Source organism: Coturnix japonica, chromosome 2 (assembly GCF_001577835.2).
Source record: "Coturnix japonica isolate 7356 chromosome 2, Coturnix japonica 2.1, whole genome shotgun sequence".
In the NCBI taxonomy this organism is placed as follows: domain Eukaryota; kingdom Metazoa; phylum Chordata; class Aves; order Galliformes; family Phasianidae; genus Coturnix; species Coturnix japonica.
Genome location: NC_029517.1, coordinates 104580636 through 104599722, shown reverse-complemented (window position 1 = coordinate 104599722; position 19087 = coordinate 104580636). Strand labels below are relative to the sequence as shown.

Genomic DNA, 19087 nt, shown 5'->3' with positions numbered 1-19087 from the left:
TGAAATGCTATTTGTTTTTGCTCCATCAGAGAGTTCTCCCCTTTCAGCCTCTTCCCTCAGTGCTTCATTCATCAGCTTCTCGACAGCAAGAGCCACTGGTGCAAATGCAGAATCTGTTTTATCCACAGGTTGTTCTTTTTTTTCTTCCTCCACATACTGTCCCTGCCATTTGAAGTTTCCATGCTATTCATGTCTAAGTTTAGCTGCTACTCAGCAACCTCCCTCCACTCTACAGCTGGTTCAGTTTTGAATCTCATTTCATCAGCCATCTTACATCCCACTTTGCTCTGCGTTTCTGCATCTCTCCAGCACATCCATGCTACTGAAAACAGAGGTTACCCACGCGCACCGGTTCTGATAGGTAGGAAAATAAAGCAGCAGTAAACACTACCAACAAGATGTGCCTTCAGTTGTGATGTTTTGGTGTTGGCTTTTTTTAATGGATAAAGCCTAAACCGGTGCCAAAAAAGATGGAGTGCAGTACCATTGTATCACCACAACGAGGCATGTGATGCATTGTTTTAAAAACAGCTGTAGCAAACTAGCTCTGTGCTGTGCAATGTTGCTTCCTTTTTCATTTGGTTCATAGTGGATTTTCCCCAAGTCCTATTCAACATTATTGTCGTTTAGAGATGGTCCTTTCCTCTGATGTGACAACTTCATGATGGCAAAAAATTTAAAAATTAGAACATAAAAAATAGTTATGGTTTTCTTTTTCCAAAAGGAAAATAAATATATATGTAATATATAATCATGCTATATTTATATATGTAGCATGATTTCCTTTCTGCAATTTCAGTTACTTAGCTGCAACTTCCTAACTATTCATGATCTTAGGAAGGTAAAAATTACTTTTCTTGTGCTTGCAGCTATTCATTTTTCACAATGTGAATGCATTTTGATAAAATAAACATAACTCTGCAGCTGCTGCCTTGTGCTGAAGTAGGGACTTTCCAATGACATTTGCTGGTGAAGGCCTTTCTGCTGCTGGGTGTGTTCTTCTTCTTCAGTGCATGAAGATCATTCACATTTTTGTTCTAACGTGTTACTTGTCCTGAGGAAGAAATCCTGCTTCGTATTTTAGCAGTCTGCTGTGAATGATTATGTTGCTTAAGTAGAATTTCAGTCCTACCAATATGCAGATGCACCACTTAATATGAAAGACTGAAGGAAAATTCTGTGTTTTGTACAGCTTAGTTGTTTCAGAAACTGAACTACGAGTAGTATTTTGTATCTTAACTGCTTAAATGCATATCAGCTATTTAATTAAATGGTGTATTCAAGTAAACTTCATCAGATTTCTGTCAACATATACTACCTTGAGCCAACATAATTAGAAAGCAAAATTTAAGAATCATATTTCTCAGAGGTAAACATCTCAGTTGGCTGCTGCCAGGCTTGTGTGGTAATTAGGTGCATATGATTACTACGAGATAAGTCTGTGTTGCCCCTGTCAGAGTATTCATTGCATTTTAGAATAGCACAGGCTTTTCATTTCCCTCCTGGATAGACCTGAACTTATTTGGGACTTAGGAGATATTTTTTTAATGTAATGACCCTGAGTGGACTAAGAATGACCTATGAATTCCATTAAGATCTGTATAACTGTGTCTAACTTGTTCCCCACAAGATGCTGCATTCACTAGGGTGATCCAATTCACGCTGGAACATTGTTAAACATATTGTTGTCTCTCTGCCTCTTTTCTGCTTCAGTGTGATCTCTACATGCATCCTTAAGTAAAGGCATAAACAAGCCCTCGGGATCCTGGAGGTCTTTCTGTTTTGTCAACTTTTCAGTGTGTTTTCTTCTGAGTTCTGCAAAGCAGTTGCGGCACACCACTAAATTTCTTCGTTGTTTCTGAATTCCTCCTGTTAGCAGTATTTTCTGTGTATTGCCAAAGAGGAAGAAAGATTTTGTTTGGAAACAAATGAAGAAACAAACAATTGTTTCAGGTTACAGGCACGATTCAAACTTTGACCTTGAAAGCTGGACTCTGTTTTAAGATGTTTGGTTGCGCCAGGGCATGTTTAGGTTGGATATTAGGAAACACTTCTTTACAGAAAGGGTGGTTAAGTACTGGAACAGGCTCCCCAGGGACGTGGTTGAATCACCATCCTTGGATGTGTTTAAGAGCCGTTTGGATGTGGTGCTCAGGGATAGTGTAGGGTTTTTAGAGTTAGGGTACTATGGTTAGGCTGCGGTTGGATTTGATGATCTTCAAGGTCTTTTCCAGCCTGGGTAATTCTATGGTTCTAGATACTCATTTGTGTCTTCTCCTTAGTAAAGGGCTTACCACTCTGCCTGTGATCTTAGCGCCAAAGCAGGGCACTAGTAGTAAAAAGGGTAATGGAGATAAAAAAGATGTACTGTTTCCAAGTACAAAGATGGAGAAAACAACTGACTTACCAAACTGATAAAGTAGCCATGAGTGCCTGAATGGCAGATTATGGTATTGCCCTGCTAAAATGTAAGGAATACAGAGAATAGTAAAACATTATACATTACTATCTGAAGGATGTTTTATCTGATGACTTCCTAAATGGGTAGAAGAGCTCATCCTGCTTTATCAGAAGTGGTTTGATATGAATTCTGTTAGAACAGCAATAGAGCCAATTCCCTATGCTAAAATAGTAACAAGTTAATTCAGCATGAATGTTAAATTCAAAACCAGAAGCAACATAAGCTCACTGTTACCTTCACTTTAATAACAATTAACTGGGGAACAGCAAATCGTTATTAAGCTCACACCCAGTTTCAGAGTTTTCCTCAATCCTGTCTCCTTGCTTTGTCCTTCTGAGTAAATCCCCTTACTTTATTAAAAGCACAAGTGTATCCTAAATCCATTTTAAACTCCTGCATTTTATTGCCTTGGCTGTTTTGTTTACTTCATCCCCCAAATTAAATTTCATATGGACCAGATCCTCAGCCAGCCTAAGCTGGCACAGGTCTATCAGCAACCACCACTCTCTGCTGATCCAGATGATTGAGCCCCCTCCTATTAATCACCGGTCGTTTCCCCCATCCCCCAGGCAGATTGCTTGCATGTTGTTGGCAGGGTTCCTGCATCATCTGTTCATTCACTAATAACTCTATTCAGCATTTATTGGGCCAGCCCTGCTCTCTGCGCATTCAGCAGCAAAGCTGCTATTGATTGCATGATGGGAAAGCAGAATCAAGCTCTATGAAGTAGCATCACTTTGTATTCTGAGAGCTCTCTGCAAACTACAATGCAGTTAATTCACTAATGGCTTATATTCCTTTTGCTTGTGCCACGGTGAGGAGAAAATGTTTCAGCGCTGTTAGGGGGGCTGCATGATCATTATTTGGAAGATCTGAGAGTCACGTACCAAAGGATGCGCTGTGTGCTGTGCTCCAGGAGACGCACACGTTGGTGCTCATAAGGCACATTGCCAAAAAACTGTGAACTAAGGGAGGTAAGGTTATGCAGCCCGTGTTGCCTTATTATGTGTATCAAATAAAATTGCCAGATACAAATGTACTGTGAAGGACAAAATAATTTCAGGAACAAGGATGTGATCTCATACCAGCTTATAGCATCTATACTCTTGCTTTCTGTGAAAAAGAAAGCTGTACTTGGTCCATTACATTTTAAATGAAATGGTACTCAAAAAGGTCAACCAAATTATTAAGGTAAACAATATATATCTTTAAAGAACAGAATTGAATGATTGATATATTTGGCTCTAGATCAATTTTAAGACATAAAAGTTTGAAAAGTATTGCTGGGAACTGTAAAACCAAAGTTTCTCATAGTGTTTCATCAAAGATGGCAGCTACTAAAGTGATACAGAGTAGCTTTAGAAAAACGAAAGGATGCTCAATACTTTGCAGTCTGTGTTTTGTTGTTGTTTTAAGTGGTGATTCTTTTATCTGACAAGAAAAAAGATATCTTTCAAAATTTAAAACACATTAAATATGAAAAGGTATTAAAGTATTTTCATTACGTCACTTTTTGCAGATTTGGAAAGGTTCTGAAAATTTTTCAAAGCTTTTTCTTGTGATTTTTAAGGAATGTATGGCCTTAAATTAATGAATTATCTGTAGTTATTTTAAGGAGATGATTTTATAAAGTGTTTTAAAGACTCCATTCTTCTAGCATTCTAGTTTACAGTACATTATATATAACACTCCAGTGTAACAAAATGCATAATTCCAGATGTAATTTGCAGTGCAATAATGGCATACACAGTGAGAGGTACAAGCAATATGCCAGTTCCATTGCCTCTGCTACATAAACGCTCATCACAAAAACACAAGCTGAGCTGTATTTTATATAACTGGCAAAAAAAAGGAAAAACATTAAAAAGTCAAGGAAGTGATGTGTGGTGACTTGTTTCCTTCCTGACCAAATTTCTTCTCCCTGAAATAGGCCTGATAAAGAAGCTCATTTCCCTTGGCTCCCATTTTGGAGCACACCTTCGTTCTGTTTTCACTGCAGTAACAGAGTCATACATATTTAACATTTGTGCTTACCTTATAGGCTCTTAATCCTGCTAAGATTGAAGTGTGTGGCAATGCACAGAGCAGTCCTGCTTCAATATGTGTTTTTGGCATGCAGAACATCAATGAAACAGAGCCTTTGTTTTCATAATCATTATTTCTGAGTAACCATCGCTTTCAGTTTTGATGAAAGTACTTTTTTACTATAGCTGAAGTTCTCCGAACACCATTACTATTATCCAGATGTATTTGTAGCCTTTCTGTGGCTTCTCTAATACACAGAAATTGAATTTAAATGCTATACCTTTCCAGCTAAGAATCTGGGAAATTGATGGCAAAGGAGCCCAGAGACCTGTGGCCTCTGCATTGGCCAGATATACTTTTTCCAGTATCCCCATGGCTGCAGCAAGCTGCTTTCAAAGGCTTTCTGTCCTTCACTTCTCCCCTGTGATAATCTTGCACTAATTCAACATCTCATCCCCCTGCATGACAGAGTGTAATGATCAGCTGAGCAAAAGTATTGAGGAGTCTCATTCCATTCACACTCCTCAAGGAATAAATTCTAGCCCCAGAAAAATCCAGTGGTATAGGCACTTTGTACAGACATCCCACAAAAGGCATCCATCAGTCCTGGTGGCAGTGTCAATAATCCAACCAGCTGCGTGGATTGAAGCCCAGGAGTATCGAAATCCTGCACTTCACACCATTCCTTAGCACTTGTCAATTGAAAAACTTTTAGCTTACTTTATCTTTCAACTTTCCCTATTGTGCCTCAAACACATTTCTTCTTGTATCCTGTGGGCTAGGAATACTATAGGCCGAAAGGACTGGAATCACTGCAGTTGGAGTTGGAAATCCTCAGTTTCCCCTCAGAACCCAGTGTCAGTGTGCTGGGCTTTCCAGCTGTCAGTGAAGCACTTTCTTCTTTGCCTTTACAGAACCAAGACTTAAAGTTTGATGCCTAGCCATAATCAGAGACAGTTTGTGCCACAGTGAGCTTTCTGAAAATGGTAAAGGCCTCTATTGATGGCAAAGAGAACTGGTGAAGAGCTACCTAGACTTTCCTACCTAGACTTCCTCCACTAACCTTTATAACAGACATTCTCCACAATTACGGGGTTTTCTAAATTGTAAAGAAATAAGATGCCTGCGTTGATGATTTTGAACACAGTAAATTACTCTAAATACAAAAAAAACTTCTGCAGAGTGAGCCTTAGATTCTTTTTAGAGATGCTCCGACCTCAGCAAATCATCACCTTGTGGAAACAACAGCATTCCATTACCTTATGGAACCTAATCAAGCTTCCTCAGCTATGGAACTGTTCCACTGTCTCTCAACATATGTCAAGAAATATACTTGTTACTATGGAATGTCAGTTGTATTTTCTTAGCTGTTTAAAGGAAGAGAGGAGGTGGTCTTTTGAACACCTTTTTTACGTGTACACACGTCCCTTTAATCATGTTTCTAAGAATATGTCAGCCTTTCATATACAGCTCTAGGAATGACAGGAGGGCTGTAGGATCAGGCCACTATATGGCCAAAGGCTGTGTGACCATTTAGCCAGTCACCATATTTAACCTGGAAATTATTTATGGTCTAAAGACTACTTTATTTGGCTTATCTTATTTAGGCTCTTCAGACATACCAGACTGATCCTGCCATGAAGAAGATGCTCACTCAGCTGTATTTCTATGTCATGCCTGTATTTAATGTGGATGGATACCATTATAGCTGGACAAACGTAAGTACTATCAGTAAGTAGTATTACTCAAAAAATGATTCAGACAGGAAGGCTGAATGCTTAATACACCATTCAAAGATGACTTTCTGTATAATCTCGCTCATCACTCTGTATCATGCAAAATCGAAGTAAATTAATTCAGTTAAAACAGAATACTGGAAATTATTACTGGGTTGAGTTTTTGTGTGTGTTTGTTTATGAACAGAGAGATTTCTGTCAAAGTATAGTAATATTGCTAATTAACTGTTTTAAAACTTACTTTAGGATCGGTTCTGGAGAAAAACAAGATCAAAGAACTCCAGGTTTTGGTGTCATGGGGTTGATGCTAATCGCAACTGGAAAGTGAAATGGTGCGGTAAGTCTGGAAATACTTTGGTCCAGCAGTTCAGATTACCCTGCATTTAATTACCCAACACAGTAAGTAGGTTAGGTCACGTCTGTTGTGAACTGTTCTCTTTCCATTGTTAAAGTTGAAGGTGCTTTCTCATAACACCACAAGGCAGGGCTTAAATGTTCCTTCTATCTTAAGAAAAAAATTAGCCACATGTTTTCATGGTACATGTAACAAAATTAAAAAACCTGAACATACAGCTTTTCCATATTTCTGCCATATAACTCAGTCAAAGCACAGTATTGAGCTTGGCCCATATCATTTCAGAATCTACCTGACTACAGCTTTAGATTTGTTTCATTTAATTGATCTCATCTCTGAGATGAACTTAGTTTTAGAGACAGATTTGCTTTGTTGGCCTTGTAGAGAAATGTCTGAGAACATTTTAAGTCCATTGTTGTTAGAGATTTAATGAAGAAAGAAGATGCTTTTAAATGCATGGAGATCCATTTTAAAGCTCCTAGAATTTCTGCAAATACTTAAAATACATAAAAACTCACCTTCATTTTGCATATGGAACACAGTAGTAATGAAATGCTAACAGAAGATTTGGAGTGAATCAACTGAAAAAGGAAGGGCACTTTATTAACACTTACAACAAGATGATGCAACTCTCACACGGAAGTCAGCTGTCACACAAGTTCTGCCACAACCGAAAGTAATAGCCCTTGATTATGAAATACAGTGTTATACACCTGGCTCTTCTGCTCACCTGCTCTCCCACCTTAAGCAACTTTCCTCACCTTTCTGACATAGTGTTTACACACTTCTAGCTCAACAGCCCTCCTTTCAGGTGTTTCCACAGTGCTGATTAATTGCTTGCAGTAAGTATTGTGCAATTTGACTTGATTCTCCAAGCAGACATTTTTAAATTGTAAGGATGAAATTAAGTGAAAGCAACCTACCTAGGGTGATTATAAGTGTGACGAGAGTGAACAGAATTACATATTCAGTGCAACAAAGACCTGTGAATTATGCTTCCAATTTCACAGAATCACAGAGTCATTAAGACTGGAAAAGGCCTCTAAGATCATCTAGTCCAACCATCAACCTATCACTACCATGTTCCCAAATGCCACACATCTACACATTTCTTGAGCACCTCCAAGGACAGTGACTCCACCACCTCACTAGGCAGCCTGTTCCAATGCATCACCACTCTTTTGGAGAAGAAATCTTTCCTAATATCCAACCTGAACCTCCCCTGGTGCACTGTAATGCCATCTAATCCTATCACTAGGATTTAGACAGTTGTATTGAGATGGGTGTCAGCCTTTTCTATCAACTACTAAATTTCTATATATTTGCAGTAAAGAGAGCTCAGACATGGAAGCAGTTACAGTTATTAGGTGAGAATCCCTACTTTACAGAAGATAGTCCTAAACACAGTCACAACTGGAGGTATTTTGGGGACATATATTTACTATTCAGAAGACAGCCACCAGCTTAATTAGAATGAACATTCTTTCACAAAGTCTTCAGGGCCGTATTATAGTGACCTATCAGTGGGACATTAATTTTCACACTGTATTTTCTTTCTAGTCCTAGTTAATCTTTCTTTGGTTCGAATCATTCCACTCCTCCTTCTCCCCTTTCTCCTGTATTAAAAATTCTCCCCTGTGTTAAAACACTCCCACTGTATTTAACTCAAACACTTCTTGCTCAGTCCCAATAATGTTTACTCATTTTTCCATAAAGGAAGATGAGTTTTTCTGAGCTGAGTAAAAACTATAACAAAACACACACATTGTGTGTTGCAAACCACTGCTTGTTGCATTTCTTCCCTGCACTACACATGAAAGACAGGTTCTCTCCCTGACTTTAAAAAATAAAACTTCTTCCAAGGTTGCTCATCATCCCACTATGCACATGCCCTGCTTCCTGCACCAGACACCAAACTCCATTTTATTCATCTCTATTTCAGCAGAGAATAAAGAGCTCATTCATGGTCAGGGCTGACTGGTGCTCAGAAGATCCTCACCCGGAGCCCTGTGTTCTCATTAATATAACACTAATGGAAGCAGAGAAGAATCTGGATCATATCACACTTTGAGACTTGTATAATCGTGATGCATTTAAAATTTAATCCTGCGCACACCTGTAAAAACCCTTTAATACAGTTCAGTCATACCTAGAGTTTGCAGGCAAGGCTCTAACTTCCCTGCTGGGCTCCCAGGCAGATGTGGTATGGCAGAAGCCAGCTTCAGCAAAGCCACACAGATCTACTTAGGAAAGATAGCACAGCATCCCCTTTGCTCTCCTCTTCCCATCTAGTGCAGGGATTTGATGTAAGCTTTATGATGTTGCTTCTGTATTCTCTAGGGGCTGAAAAAAAGGCTATATCTCTTATTGTGATAAATATCACTGCAGCCCCCTGTGCTTAAAATAGCACACAGCATTTGCAGACAGGGCTAGGTGAATACTGACTGCAAGATCTCTGGGTTACAGATGCCCTCTGATATACATATGTGCAGTAACTAGCACAGTGGTTTAACATTCATGAGATAAATCACAGAATCATAGAATCATAGAATCATAGAACATCCCGAGATGGAAGGGATCCATAACAATCATTGAGTCCAACTCCTGAAGCAAGAAGTTATGAGACAGCCTGGAAGGTGAAAGGACAAGTCACTTCATTGCTCACTAAGGACAGTGCCCCACTCTGGCAGAAGTGGCCACTAGGAAGTTCAAGAATCATGATCCAGTCATCTGTACTCCCAGTCTTTCTTCTGTACCCAATCAGAGTTTGTTTTACCAGTCTCTGCACACATTTCCTTCACACCTTTGATCTCATGAAGCATGTCAGAGGATACCTGCCCTCCCCCAGGTACAAAAATAAGGCAGCACGATGATGTTTTATGCAATTCCATTTTCTTCTCATGACTATAACTGATATTTCACAGGAGTTGATAGCACTGTTTCACTGTTGGTTTTTATTGTTTGTTGTTTTTTTTGTTGTTGTTGTTTTGTTTTTTTTTCTTGTGCTACTGTAAAAGAACTTTTAGTATGAAAATTGAGGACATCCTTACACTGTTCATTGGCACCATGGAAACTCAGCCTTTTTACCATCCGCCAGCTTCACTCAAGGAAAAGCATTAACTACAGCTGGGATTGCAAGTGGCTCATGATAGTAGGCTGAACAGTTTAGAGAGCCTTTTCTTCACTAAAAGTAACTAAACCGAGTCGTCTTTTACCACTGGATCATTTAATATTTAGCTTGTAGGAATATGCTGTTTTGCATATTGAGAAGGAGGCTCATTTTTATGGTTCAGGATACAACACTGCTATGGGAGATGAAGCATCTATTAAAAAAAAACAAAAACAAAAACAGAAAAACAAGCAATGGCTCTGCAGGCTTTGTGAAATAGCTTTCCTTTAGCTATATCACCTGACAAGGCATCGAGGCAGGGTACTCTCGAGATTCAGATGACATGTTGGCCATCTGTTCTGCAGGGAGGACACCATCTGCCCTCAATATAACCCTTCCATATCCACGGCTATCTATGCATTAATACCTTCTGATATCCTCACCTGTGGCCACTGAATGGTAGCTTCATCTTTCCTATTACAAATGAAGTTGCAGTATAGGATACTTTCACTCTAATTTTTATTTATTTATTTCTTGTATTAGGATGATTGCATAACCTTTTTCCATTTCATATTATTATGCATTCTCACTCTCACTGCTCTTTTCTTATTATTTGAAGATGGAAGTACTTACTATACAAAGGAAAGCTAATAAAACACTGCTTTTGTAAAGTCCCCGATGGCACAAGAGAATGTCACAAACAAACTATTATTATTCTGCAGGTCAGAGTAAAACGTGGCATTTTGAAATCACAGTGGATAAAAGAGTAGCATGGATTTGCATAAAAATTGTTCTTTTAGGCTCAGGCCCTCAGCTGTAAGTGAGACAGTGGCTTAGAACCAGAATTGTTAGATGATAAAGGAGCCACTGCTATGTCTCCTTTTCTGAGTTTCATCTTTCACTGCCTCATGGGATATTACACGTAGGCTTTGCTTCTGTAGCTCACTGCCACCTGAGCAGGATGATGTGGTGAAAGAAATCCTCACAATTGAACCCCTGCCCTTTTTTGAAAGAAAAATAAGCTCTGTGCAAGCTGAGATGATTTCTATTTTAGCTAACTGAGCAATCATCCCATGCAGCACATCATTTTTTTTCTCATAGGGTTTATAAGATTAAAAATAGGCAGTAGTTAGGGAATTTCTCCTGTTTAAACCGTTCTCTAAGGCAATGCACGTGAGGTTAGCAACCTACCATTGTAGCTATCGCTTTATAAATGAAACTACTCTTAGAGGCTGGATTTGTCCTGGCAGTGACTAGTGACAGGGGCATAGTTCTCTGATTTCAAATAAACCAGCTGAAACCTTGCAATGGTTTTAACACAAACTCCATGTCAGAATGCTATTAAGAGTGCCCCTCATACAGAAAGCTACTGAAAAAAATTCTGAAGAAAAGTGAGGTCAGAATCTCCTTTTTTCTGTTGGATTAAAAATATGACCTCTGGGAAGCACTGCATGGAGCTTGGCCACTTGGCCACTTGGTGCATCTATTCAATGACCACACTGCTGTACTGAGGTCCCACTGGCTCATGCCCATCAGTCACATGAAAACAATTTGTTTATTGCTTTTCATGCTTTTATACACAGGTCACACGGGCTGACCCTTTGAAATTCTACGTGATTGTTCACCACCAGCTTTCTCATTGCATTCTAGATGAAGGGGCCTCTCTTCACCCTTGCGATGACACCTACTGTGGTCCCTTCCCTGAGTCTGAGCCTGAAGTAAAGGCTGTTGCTCATTTTCTTCGCAAACATCGTAAGCAAATAAAAGCCTACCTGTCCTTCCATGCATATGCACAGATGCTGCTGTACCCTTACTCTTACAAATATGCAACTATTCCAAACTTCAGCTGTGTGGTAAGTACATAAGCACTTGGGAGAGCACAATTCACTGTATAGCTTTTTTTTTGGTGTGATTTTGTCCTGAGAAGAGAGTTGTTCAATCCATGCTCTTCTCTTATTTAATACATAGCTGTATGCATTCTGGATCTGCTTGCAATCTTGTTTCTGATTATATAACCTTCACTTGAAGTGAGTCAGCAGTAATTTGATTAAAATGGTATAGTGCCTTCCATCCATCAGTCCCTGCAAATTACCTGATAACATAAATCCCTGGGTTTTAATTATAGGAATTATCATTTTATTTAATTTTATTTAATTAACAGTAAGAAGAATTACATAGTTAAGTCCTTGGGCATCTATCTGGAATTCTGTCTGTTCGTGCTCTTGAGGCACAAAGAAGACTGTCTTCAATTTTATGACCAAAATAAAACTGAAGTGATCCAACATTGATCCAACAGAAGAGAAATCTGGGAGATTTCACTAAAAAATAAAGCTTCTAGTGCTTTATGTATCAGTCTGCTCAGGCACAGTGTTTTCAGCACTTAAATACAAGCAGTTAATTAACACCAGGTGCGTTGGAGCTATTGTCTATTAGGAGATTAAATTAATAGCGTAGATTTCTATGCAAGCCTATTGATCTACGAATATATACAATTTGTGTATTCCATGCTCATCCAAATGCAGAAAAGCTGTTCGCCCTGCCTGCAGTTTGAAGTCTGTTGTTAGCCAGCATCCTGTGCACAAAACCCATCCTCTAGCCCAGTCTCCTAGGAAAGAGTTGCTCAGCCTTCACTTGCTGTTTGCTCCTGCACTCAGTCACCCATTGCAGCAATCAGTAGCAAGCCCCTTTCTTTTGCCCTCAATTCTTGGTAAAATTACATTGTCCGTACATCTCTCAGTTTGGTCTTGAAAGTTACACTGACATTTAGCTTACCAGTTTAAGCTTGTTTACTTTCAAAAAGAGCTTAACTGCATCTTAGATTTATCCTGTGCAAAATAAATGATGTGTTAGTCCCTGGAGACTCACTGAAGTTTCACTCTGCTGCCCTCTGAGGAGGCTGAGCATCAAGCACTGCACAAACTGAATTCTTTGTTGGTTTATTTCTGTTACGATACTTAATTTCATGAGTTACCAAAATCTCTACTGCGTGATGTCATCCTTGGGAAACAGAGCAAATTAGAAGTTGGCTATGCAGTCAGCAGAGCTAAAAATATAAGATCTGTGGGGACTCACTATGAATAAATCCATGGACCTTGTTTTTATTCTACCTTCTCCACCCTCTTTCAGCACGTAGCAAAGGGAAAGAAGAGCCTCCCAAATTAGCTGGTAACTATTACTTACCAAAAAAAAAAACTGTACACTTGAAATTTTAAACCCCAAGATCTCATTTCTTTGAAGACCAGCAGGTGCAGGCATCCTTTTTTTTTTTTCTATCAGCCAAAACAGAAAAGCACAAAGACATGTTGATAGGAAGGAGCTGTTAGACTAAAGGAGCCCATCGTTGATATGTGCTAACTGTCTACTAAGTTTGTGAGACCTTGAATCCATCGAGGTTTGAGTCAAAGGGAGTGGTGTGCAGACCTAAAGCAACAAAGAAACAGTCCTGGACAAATGAAAGTCAAATCCCAGTTCTAAATATTCTGCCAGTATTTGGAATCCATCATTATTTTTACTACAATGGGGCAAAAAGAACAGGGAGGTTGGAATAAGGAACTGAAGTAATTTCCTGTTATTTAGAAAGTTCAGCGCGGGTGCTAGAGTGAAAATGAATGGAATACTGTTATTTATTTATAAGTTTTAATGCTTGCCAACAGCCAAAAGCTCCATCAGCTGGTGGCTCCTTTGAACAATCTTTAATATTTGAAGCATCTCAAATGGTGACTTTGGTTGAGGTTTCAGATACTCCAGTTCTCTTGCAGAATTATAGTGTGTTGGAAAGTGGCAGTCCCTGTTTCCTGCTGCCGATGGAACCAGCTCTGCTGGTCTACATGGACTCTGTACAGTGGACTCCACATGTACAACAGATAGAGTATTTGGTGTTAACAGAGGGGTGCAATTAATCCCAAGCAAAAGAAAGGGTGTTTCAGTCTGGGTTGTATATCATTCTGGAGAGCTGTCAGTTACCATTTAGATTAAAGTGTTCAATTATTCAGAGCTGCTTTGAAAGGGGAGAGCTGTGTACTGATCACAACATGCATATTCTGTTCTAATTTAGGCACAAGTCTCTTATTAACACTCTCCTGAAATCTGTTCTTTTAAGATGCTTAAAATGTAAATCGTACTTTGAGATTGAAGAAAGCAAAAAGCAAAACAGCAGAAACATTTATTCACCCAGAGAGTTTCAAATTTCACCTACTGTTTGTTCCTTTTTTTCCTGTACAGTCTTTTGCTGTACTGTTTACAGTGAGATTAAATGACACAGCTGAGCTTGCGTGTCTCTTCATAAATATCTGACAATTCTGTACAGAACTTTCTCCTTTACAGTGCTCAAAGGCTAGTTGCTTAGGTATACTGACGGTATGATCTGCATGGTATGATGCAGATCAGCACAGTCCCCAGTTTTGGATGCATTACCCCAGCAGTGGCTGTGAGCAGCAGCCCTCAGGGCTGAGATCCACGGGGAACACCCGCTTACATGCCCTACATACTTGAGTGGGAACTACCCTAGTATTTCTTCACAATGATTTCAACATGGCTCACCCCTTTTCTGTCATTGCTCCATAATGTGTAAGTCATGCAGGGAGCACTCTCCTTTGTGTCTGTGTTCTCCTTTCCATGGCATATTTACTGGAACATCTGCCATGGCTGCAGCCTAACAGTGTCTGTAACCTCCTGGCTCTTCAGGGTCATATGTGTGCCCTGACTCACCAAAGTCAAGGCATCCACATATGTAAGTGGGGAGCAGTCCCAGAGACAGCATTTCCCTCTGCCTCAGGCCTCCAATCACCTTCTCATGCTTAGTATGGGTGAGTCAGAAGTTACCCTTCAGACACATCCCAGCCCTGCACCGACTCCAGCAGTGCAGCTTCTCATGGAGGAGGTATGATGGAAATGAGGGGTGAGCTGAAAACACCAGGCCACAGTTTCCAGCACAAAAGTCCTGCACTAAGAAATGAACAGAACAAATCCAGTTTCGCCTTGTGGAGTTTTTTGGGGTTAAAAAATTTCTCTTCCCTTTCTTAAGAGCAGTTCTCATTGTAAAACTGCCTAAAGCCCTACTTGCTAACCAGTGCCACCAGTGAGTAAAAATAAATGTGGGTTGCTTTATTTTCCAGAATGTCATTTTAAAGCAATATTCTCTAGCTTGTCTGATGGAGTGGATAAAAATCCAAAACAGGAATGTCTGTACTGGTCAAAGCAGAGATTAAGCCAGAATCCTCACTCTTGACAACAGCAAAGGACTGGAATTCAGAGAAGGTGAATAAACAGAAAGGCAGGTACAAAGTAATCCTTCCTGGTGCACTCATCCATGTCTGGTGAATAGCAGCGTAAGGACCAAGTTCATTAGGTGTTGCATAAGCTGAACACTACAGCTCTTCAGGAAATCAGAATACTTAACTACTGCAGCTTCCTACTGAGGTTCAAATTCCAGCAGTTTCTAGCTCCAATGGTGTTCTGTATAGGGAGATCACTGCATTTTCTAGGCGTCCCTGGCCTTCACTCTACATTCTACAGGATCCTTTCTTCTGAGAATACAACATTCATTTTCCTTTCCAACATTTGTACCTTTTTTTGTGTGTCCTCAAGCACTGTTTGTTGTGACCTTGGTCATGGGCCAGGCCTTCTGCACCCAGTTTTACAGGATGCCATGAATACAGTGCATCCATATGGATCTTGAAATACAGACACTGATTTTCCTCAAACAGTTCTGAATTTGCATTTCTGCAACAGTGGAGATAAACCTCCAGGCCCACGTCATCTGATCCTAAAGGAAGTTAAACCAGTGGTGAACATTCTCCAGTCCATCAGAGATTCAGGATTGACTCTTTCCCTCTTCCCACTCTGTTCACTTAACCACTGTTCAATGTAGCCTTCACTCACACAGCAGAAATGAGGTTTAGCAGACAGGGAAATATATGTGCAACTGTTGGTAGAAACCTGTTTGCTTAGCTTTTATTCTGCCTCAAGATTCTTTTATCTCACCATCTCACGTGTTACCAACATTTGTTGCATCATTGAACTGACATACATACACCAATAATTACAGATATTTAATGGCTGATCATTCACAGTACAATGAGTTTATGTATGCCATGAAAATACTGAATCAAGTTCTTACCATTTAGGGAATTGCTGTCAGTAATAATAATGTATTTCTTGCTTAAAATCACTTTACGTTAGCTGCCATGGACTTACAGAACAGGACACTGCGCCGGTAGTTGGCGACACATGGCTCAGTTTACAGCCCCAGTGCAGTGTTTAATTCAGAATCTAATTTATGCATTTGTTTTTTCTCCCCCACACAGGAATCTGCAGCCTATAATGCTGTTAATGCTCTTCAGTCTGCCTATGGTGTAAGATACAGATACGGTCCTGCATCCAGCACTTTGTGTGAGTTTCCTTCTGATGCAGGTGTATGACTACCTATAACAAGGAGACCACCTTTGTTATAGCAAAGGAAGGAAATACTGTTTAAACGAACTTTGCTCCAGTAGTGGATGGTGAGAAAGGCGGAAGAAGAAGTTTTGTAACTGAGTCAGTCAGTTGATTGCAATATGATTAAGCCAACTGATGCAATAAAAGAGATTAAAATACAATGTATTTGAAGGGGGAAATCCAGAAAGTAGCATATTCTAATATAAAAACATATTTTTTAAAAAATAAATGGTCTTTATCAGATACTGCAAATGCACTGCAAAGTTATGAAGTGTTTGAGAGAAAATAATTTAAAGTAGTTTTCATTTTTCACCATTGCTTTGTCTCTCTCTCTGTGCCCTTTTGACAGATACAGCCATTCAGAGAGCTCATTCTGAAATTTAAGATGATCTCTTTAAAACCCAGGTTTCAAATTCCTCAGTGTTTAAATGATGATAACTGGCAGCAATAGCATCTGTATGTAAATATCTTTCATTTTTCAGAGAGTGATTTCAAATGCACTTTCTCCTATAGACAAAATGTCTTTAAAATATGCCCTTTAAATATATAGTGACATTTGTCAGGCAAGCTCTCCACGCAAACAGGAAAGAGGAAATGATATTCAGTAGGTCTCAGAGAAACATCATTCTCTTTACTTAAACTATAAGGCCTGTATTCACTTGGCAAAGACAAGAGACTGAAAAAGTGAGGAACTTAAGTAAATAGCAAGATCTTTCACAAGTAATCTCCTGCATCTCTCTTACTGTTGCTGTGTTTTGGTTCAGGCTCTATGTGACACACTTTATCATGGGTCCCCATCTCACAGCACAGTCATCATCTTATGCTCATTACAGTGCAGTCATTCACTGTGTTGAAGGAATAGCACTGTGAATTAATGCTAGAACTGCACTGAGGAAAGCAGGCCACATGGGAGATGGATCGTTATATAAATACAAGTGTCTTGGGTAATCAGCATATGGAGGTAACAAAAAGCATAAGAAATACACTTTCTCTGGAAGGTTTGTTAATATTAGACACCACCTATGCAAATGCCCTCATGCTGTAAGGAAATCATGAGACAGTGAGACAGAAATGAAAAGAAATCTTAAAAGCTCTTTTAAAAGGAGAACGTAGTTTGTTCTATCATCTTCCTTCCTTCTCTCTGCAAATGAATTGACTCAAAAAAGCTAGAGTTAAACTGAGGAATGTGCAAGCAAAGGTCCAGCTGGGAGATCTTTGTGGAAGCAAAGCTGTATACTGCACTCACTTGGAGACAAGAACTGTTTGGGGCTTTATGCTGAAAGTTCACTTTTATTGAAGTTTCACTTTACACTGAGAAGTCAGTTATTAATTTTTTCCTGTGAAAATATAAAGGTCTAATCCTGTATTGGGCTAATCACCTTTCACAAGGTTCTGGGCATCACTGAAGAGAGTTCAGGGCCAGGGAGCAGCAGCTTGAGTTGCAGGTGCACTCCCAGTGTCCTGTAGATAAAATGCCACAAAAACTACCTTGCATTTCCAACATGACCTGCACTTAACTTGTGGTGGTATTTTTCAATAGTTGCTGAATTCTCTATTTCAGATGTGAGTTCTGGCAGTTCTATGGACTGGGCCTACAAAAACGGTATCCCATATGCATTTGCGTTTGAACTGCGCGACACCGGGCACTTTGGATTTTTACTCCCTGAGACGCTGATCAGGCCAACCTGCACAGAGACCATGCTTGCGGTTAAAAATATCACTTTTCATCTGCTGAAGAAATGTCACTGAGAGTTATTTCTAAGCTCTGGAACTGAGACTTTTATTTCCAGAATTAATGCCTTTCAGTGAATATATCATGCTAAGCTTGGCCTATAGAAGCTATAGAAGATAATAGGAAATGTGGTATTGTTTCTACTAGATTCATATGGCTGGAAATGGAAAAAAGTCCATGAAGTTGATATACTATCTTAGTTATCCATCTGATGTAACATGCTTAGTTCTTTTTCGTGATAGATCTTTGATTCTCTGACAGAGACTTCAGTGGGGCAGGCCTAGGGCCACATAGAGATGCCTGAGAGAAAAAAGTTTCCACACTGTCCCTGGCCTTACTGCTTTCCCAAACATGAAGACTTCCCTTAGCAGAGTTTCTCAAACCAGAGGATAAAGTTTACATTCATGTATATGCACCCTGCGCCCCAGCATGGGCCCATGTCTATAGCAGTAAATGGCAGTATGGCATATAGTTCCAGCTGGCTGTGCTACAGGTAGCAAAGCAGCTTTCTTCTGCATGTATGCATACATACGTATTTGCACTTCTGTGGTTTCTTTTCATATAAAGTGAGATTTGACCCAACGTTTCCTTTAACTGTTGAGAAATATCTCCTTTCCAATGCATACATTGGATTGGACACATTGCCTTTGAAAATGTAACTTCCCTAGAGACATGTTAGAATTATAATGAAATATTATTGAACTATACAATACTGTGCTTTACAGAGAGACTGTAGCTGACAAAGCAACTTGCCACAACTCGGAACTTGGACCCAGACAGGCAACAGGTTCCTTTGGGATTTGCTGTAGTCAATCTGTGCCCATTTCCACCAGCAGAGGGTATAGCCTTAAACTGCAATTACGGTGCTAAGTGATGTTTTATTCATCGGTAACCTTGCAGTGAGTTCTGTGGCTGTGTGGCTGTTCTTGGAAGTCATATTTTTTGCATGCTTGAAAGGAATTAATAATAGATTCTTAAGTGGGACAGAGGTGAAATCAGAAGCTTTACAGCTGAAAGAGAATAAGTACTATGTTGGAAAGAATAATGATGTGAAAGCACAAAAATATGTAACAACTTGTTGAAGCTTTTTGGGTGCTTTTAAAATAGTATTTTTTCATCATATTATATCTGCAAAAGCATATATTTTACTTTATTATTTTTGAGTTTAATCTTATGCCATAATGATTTAAATAATATGTATTTGTTAATAAAATCTTCAGAGGTTTTTGAAGTA

The 19087-nt window shown here is 39.4% G+C and overlaps 1 protein-coding gene across 1 annotated transcript in view; it reads left to right on the top strand.

Moving 5' to 3' along the window:
• Nucleotides 1-19087, top strand: part of CPA6 (carboxypeptidase A6) — a 79632-nt gene extending 60545 nt beyond the window's left edge. Inside the window, exons 7-11 of the mRNA XM_015855679.2 lie at nucleotides 6094-6204; nucleotides 6469-6559; nucleotides 11337-11539; nucleotides 15992-16076; nucleotides 17683-19087. Of these exons, the coding sequence (XP_015711165.1) occupies nucleotides 6094-6204; nucleotides 6469-6559; nucleotides 11337-11539; nucleotides 15992-16076; nucleotides 17683-17870 (678 nt within the window). The 3' untranslated portion in view covers nucleotides 17871-19087. The remainder of the gene's footprint in view (nucleotides 1-6093; nucleotides 6205-6468; nucleotides 6560-11336; nucleotides 11540-15991; nucleotides 16077-17682) is intronic.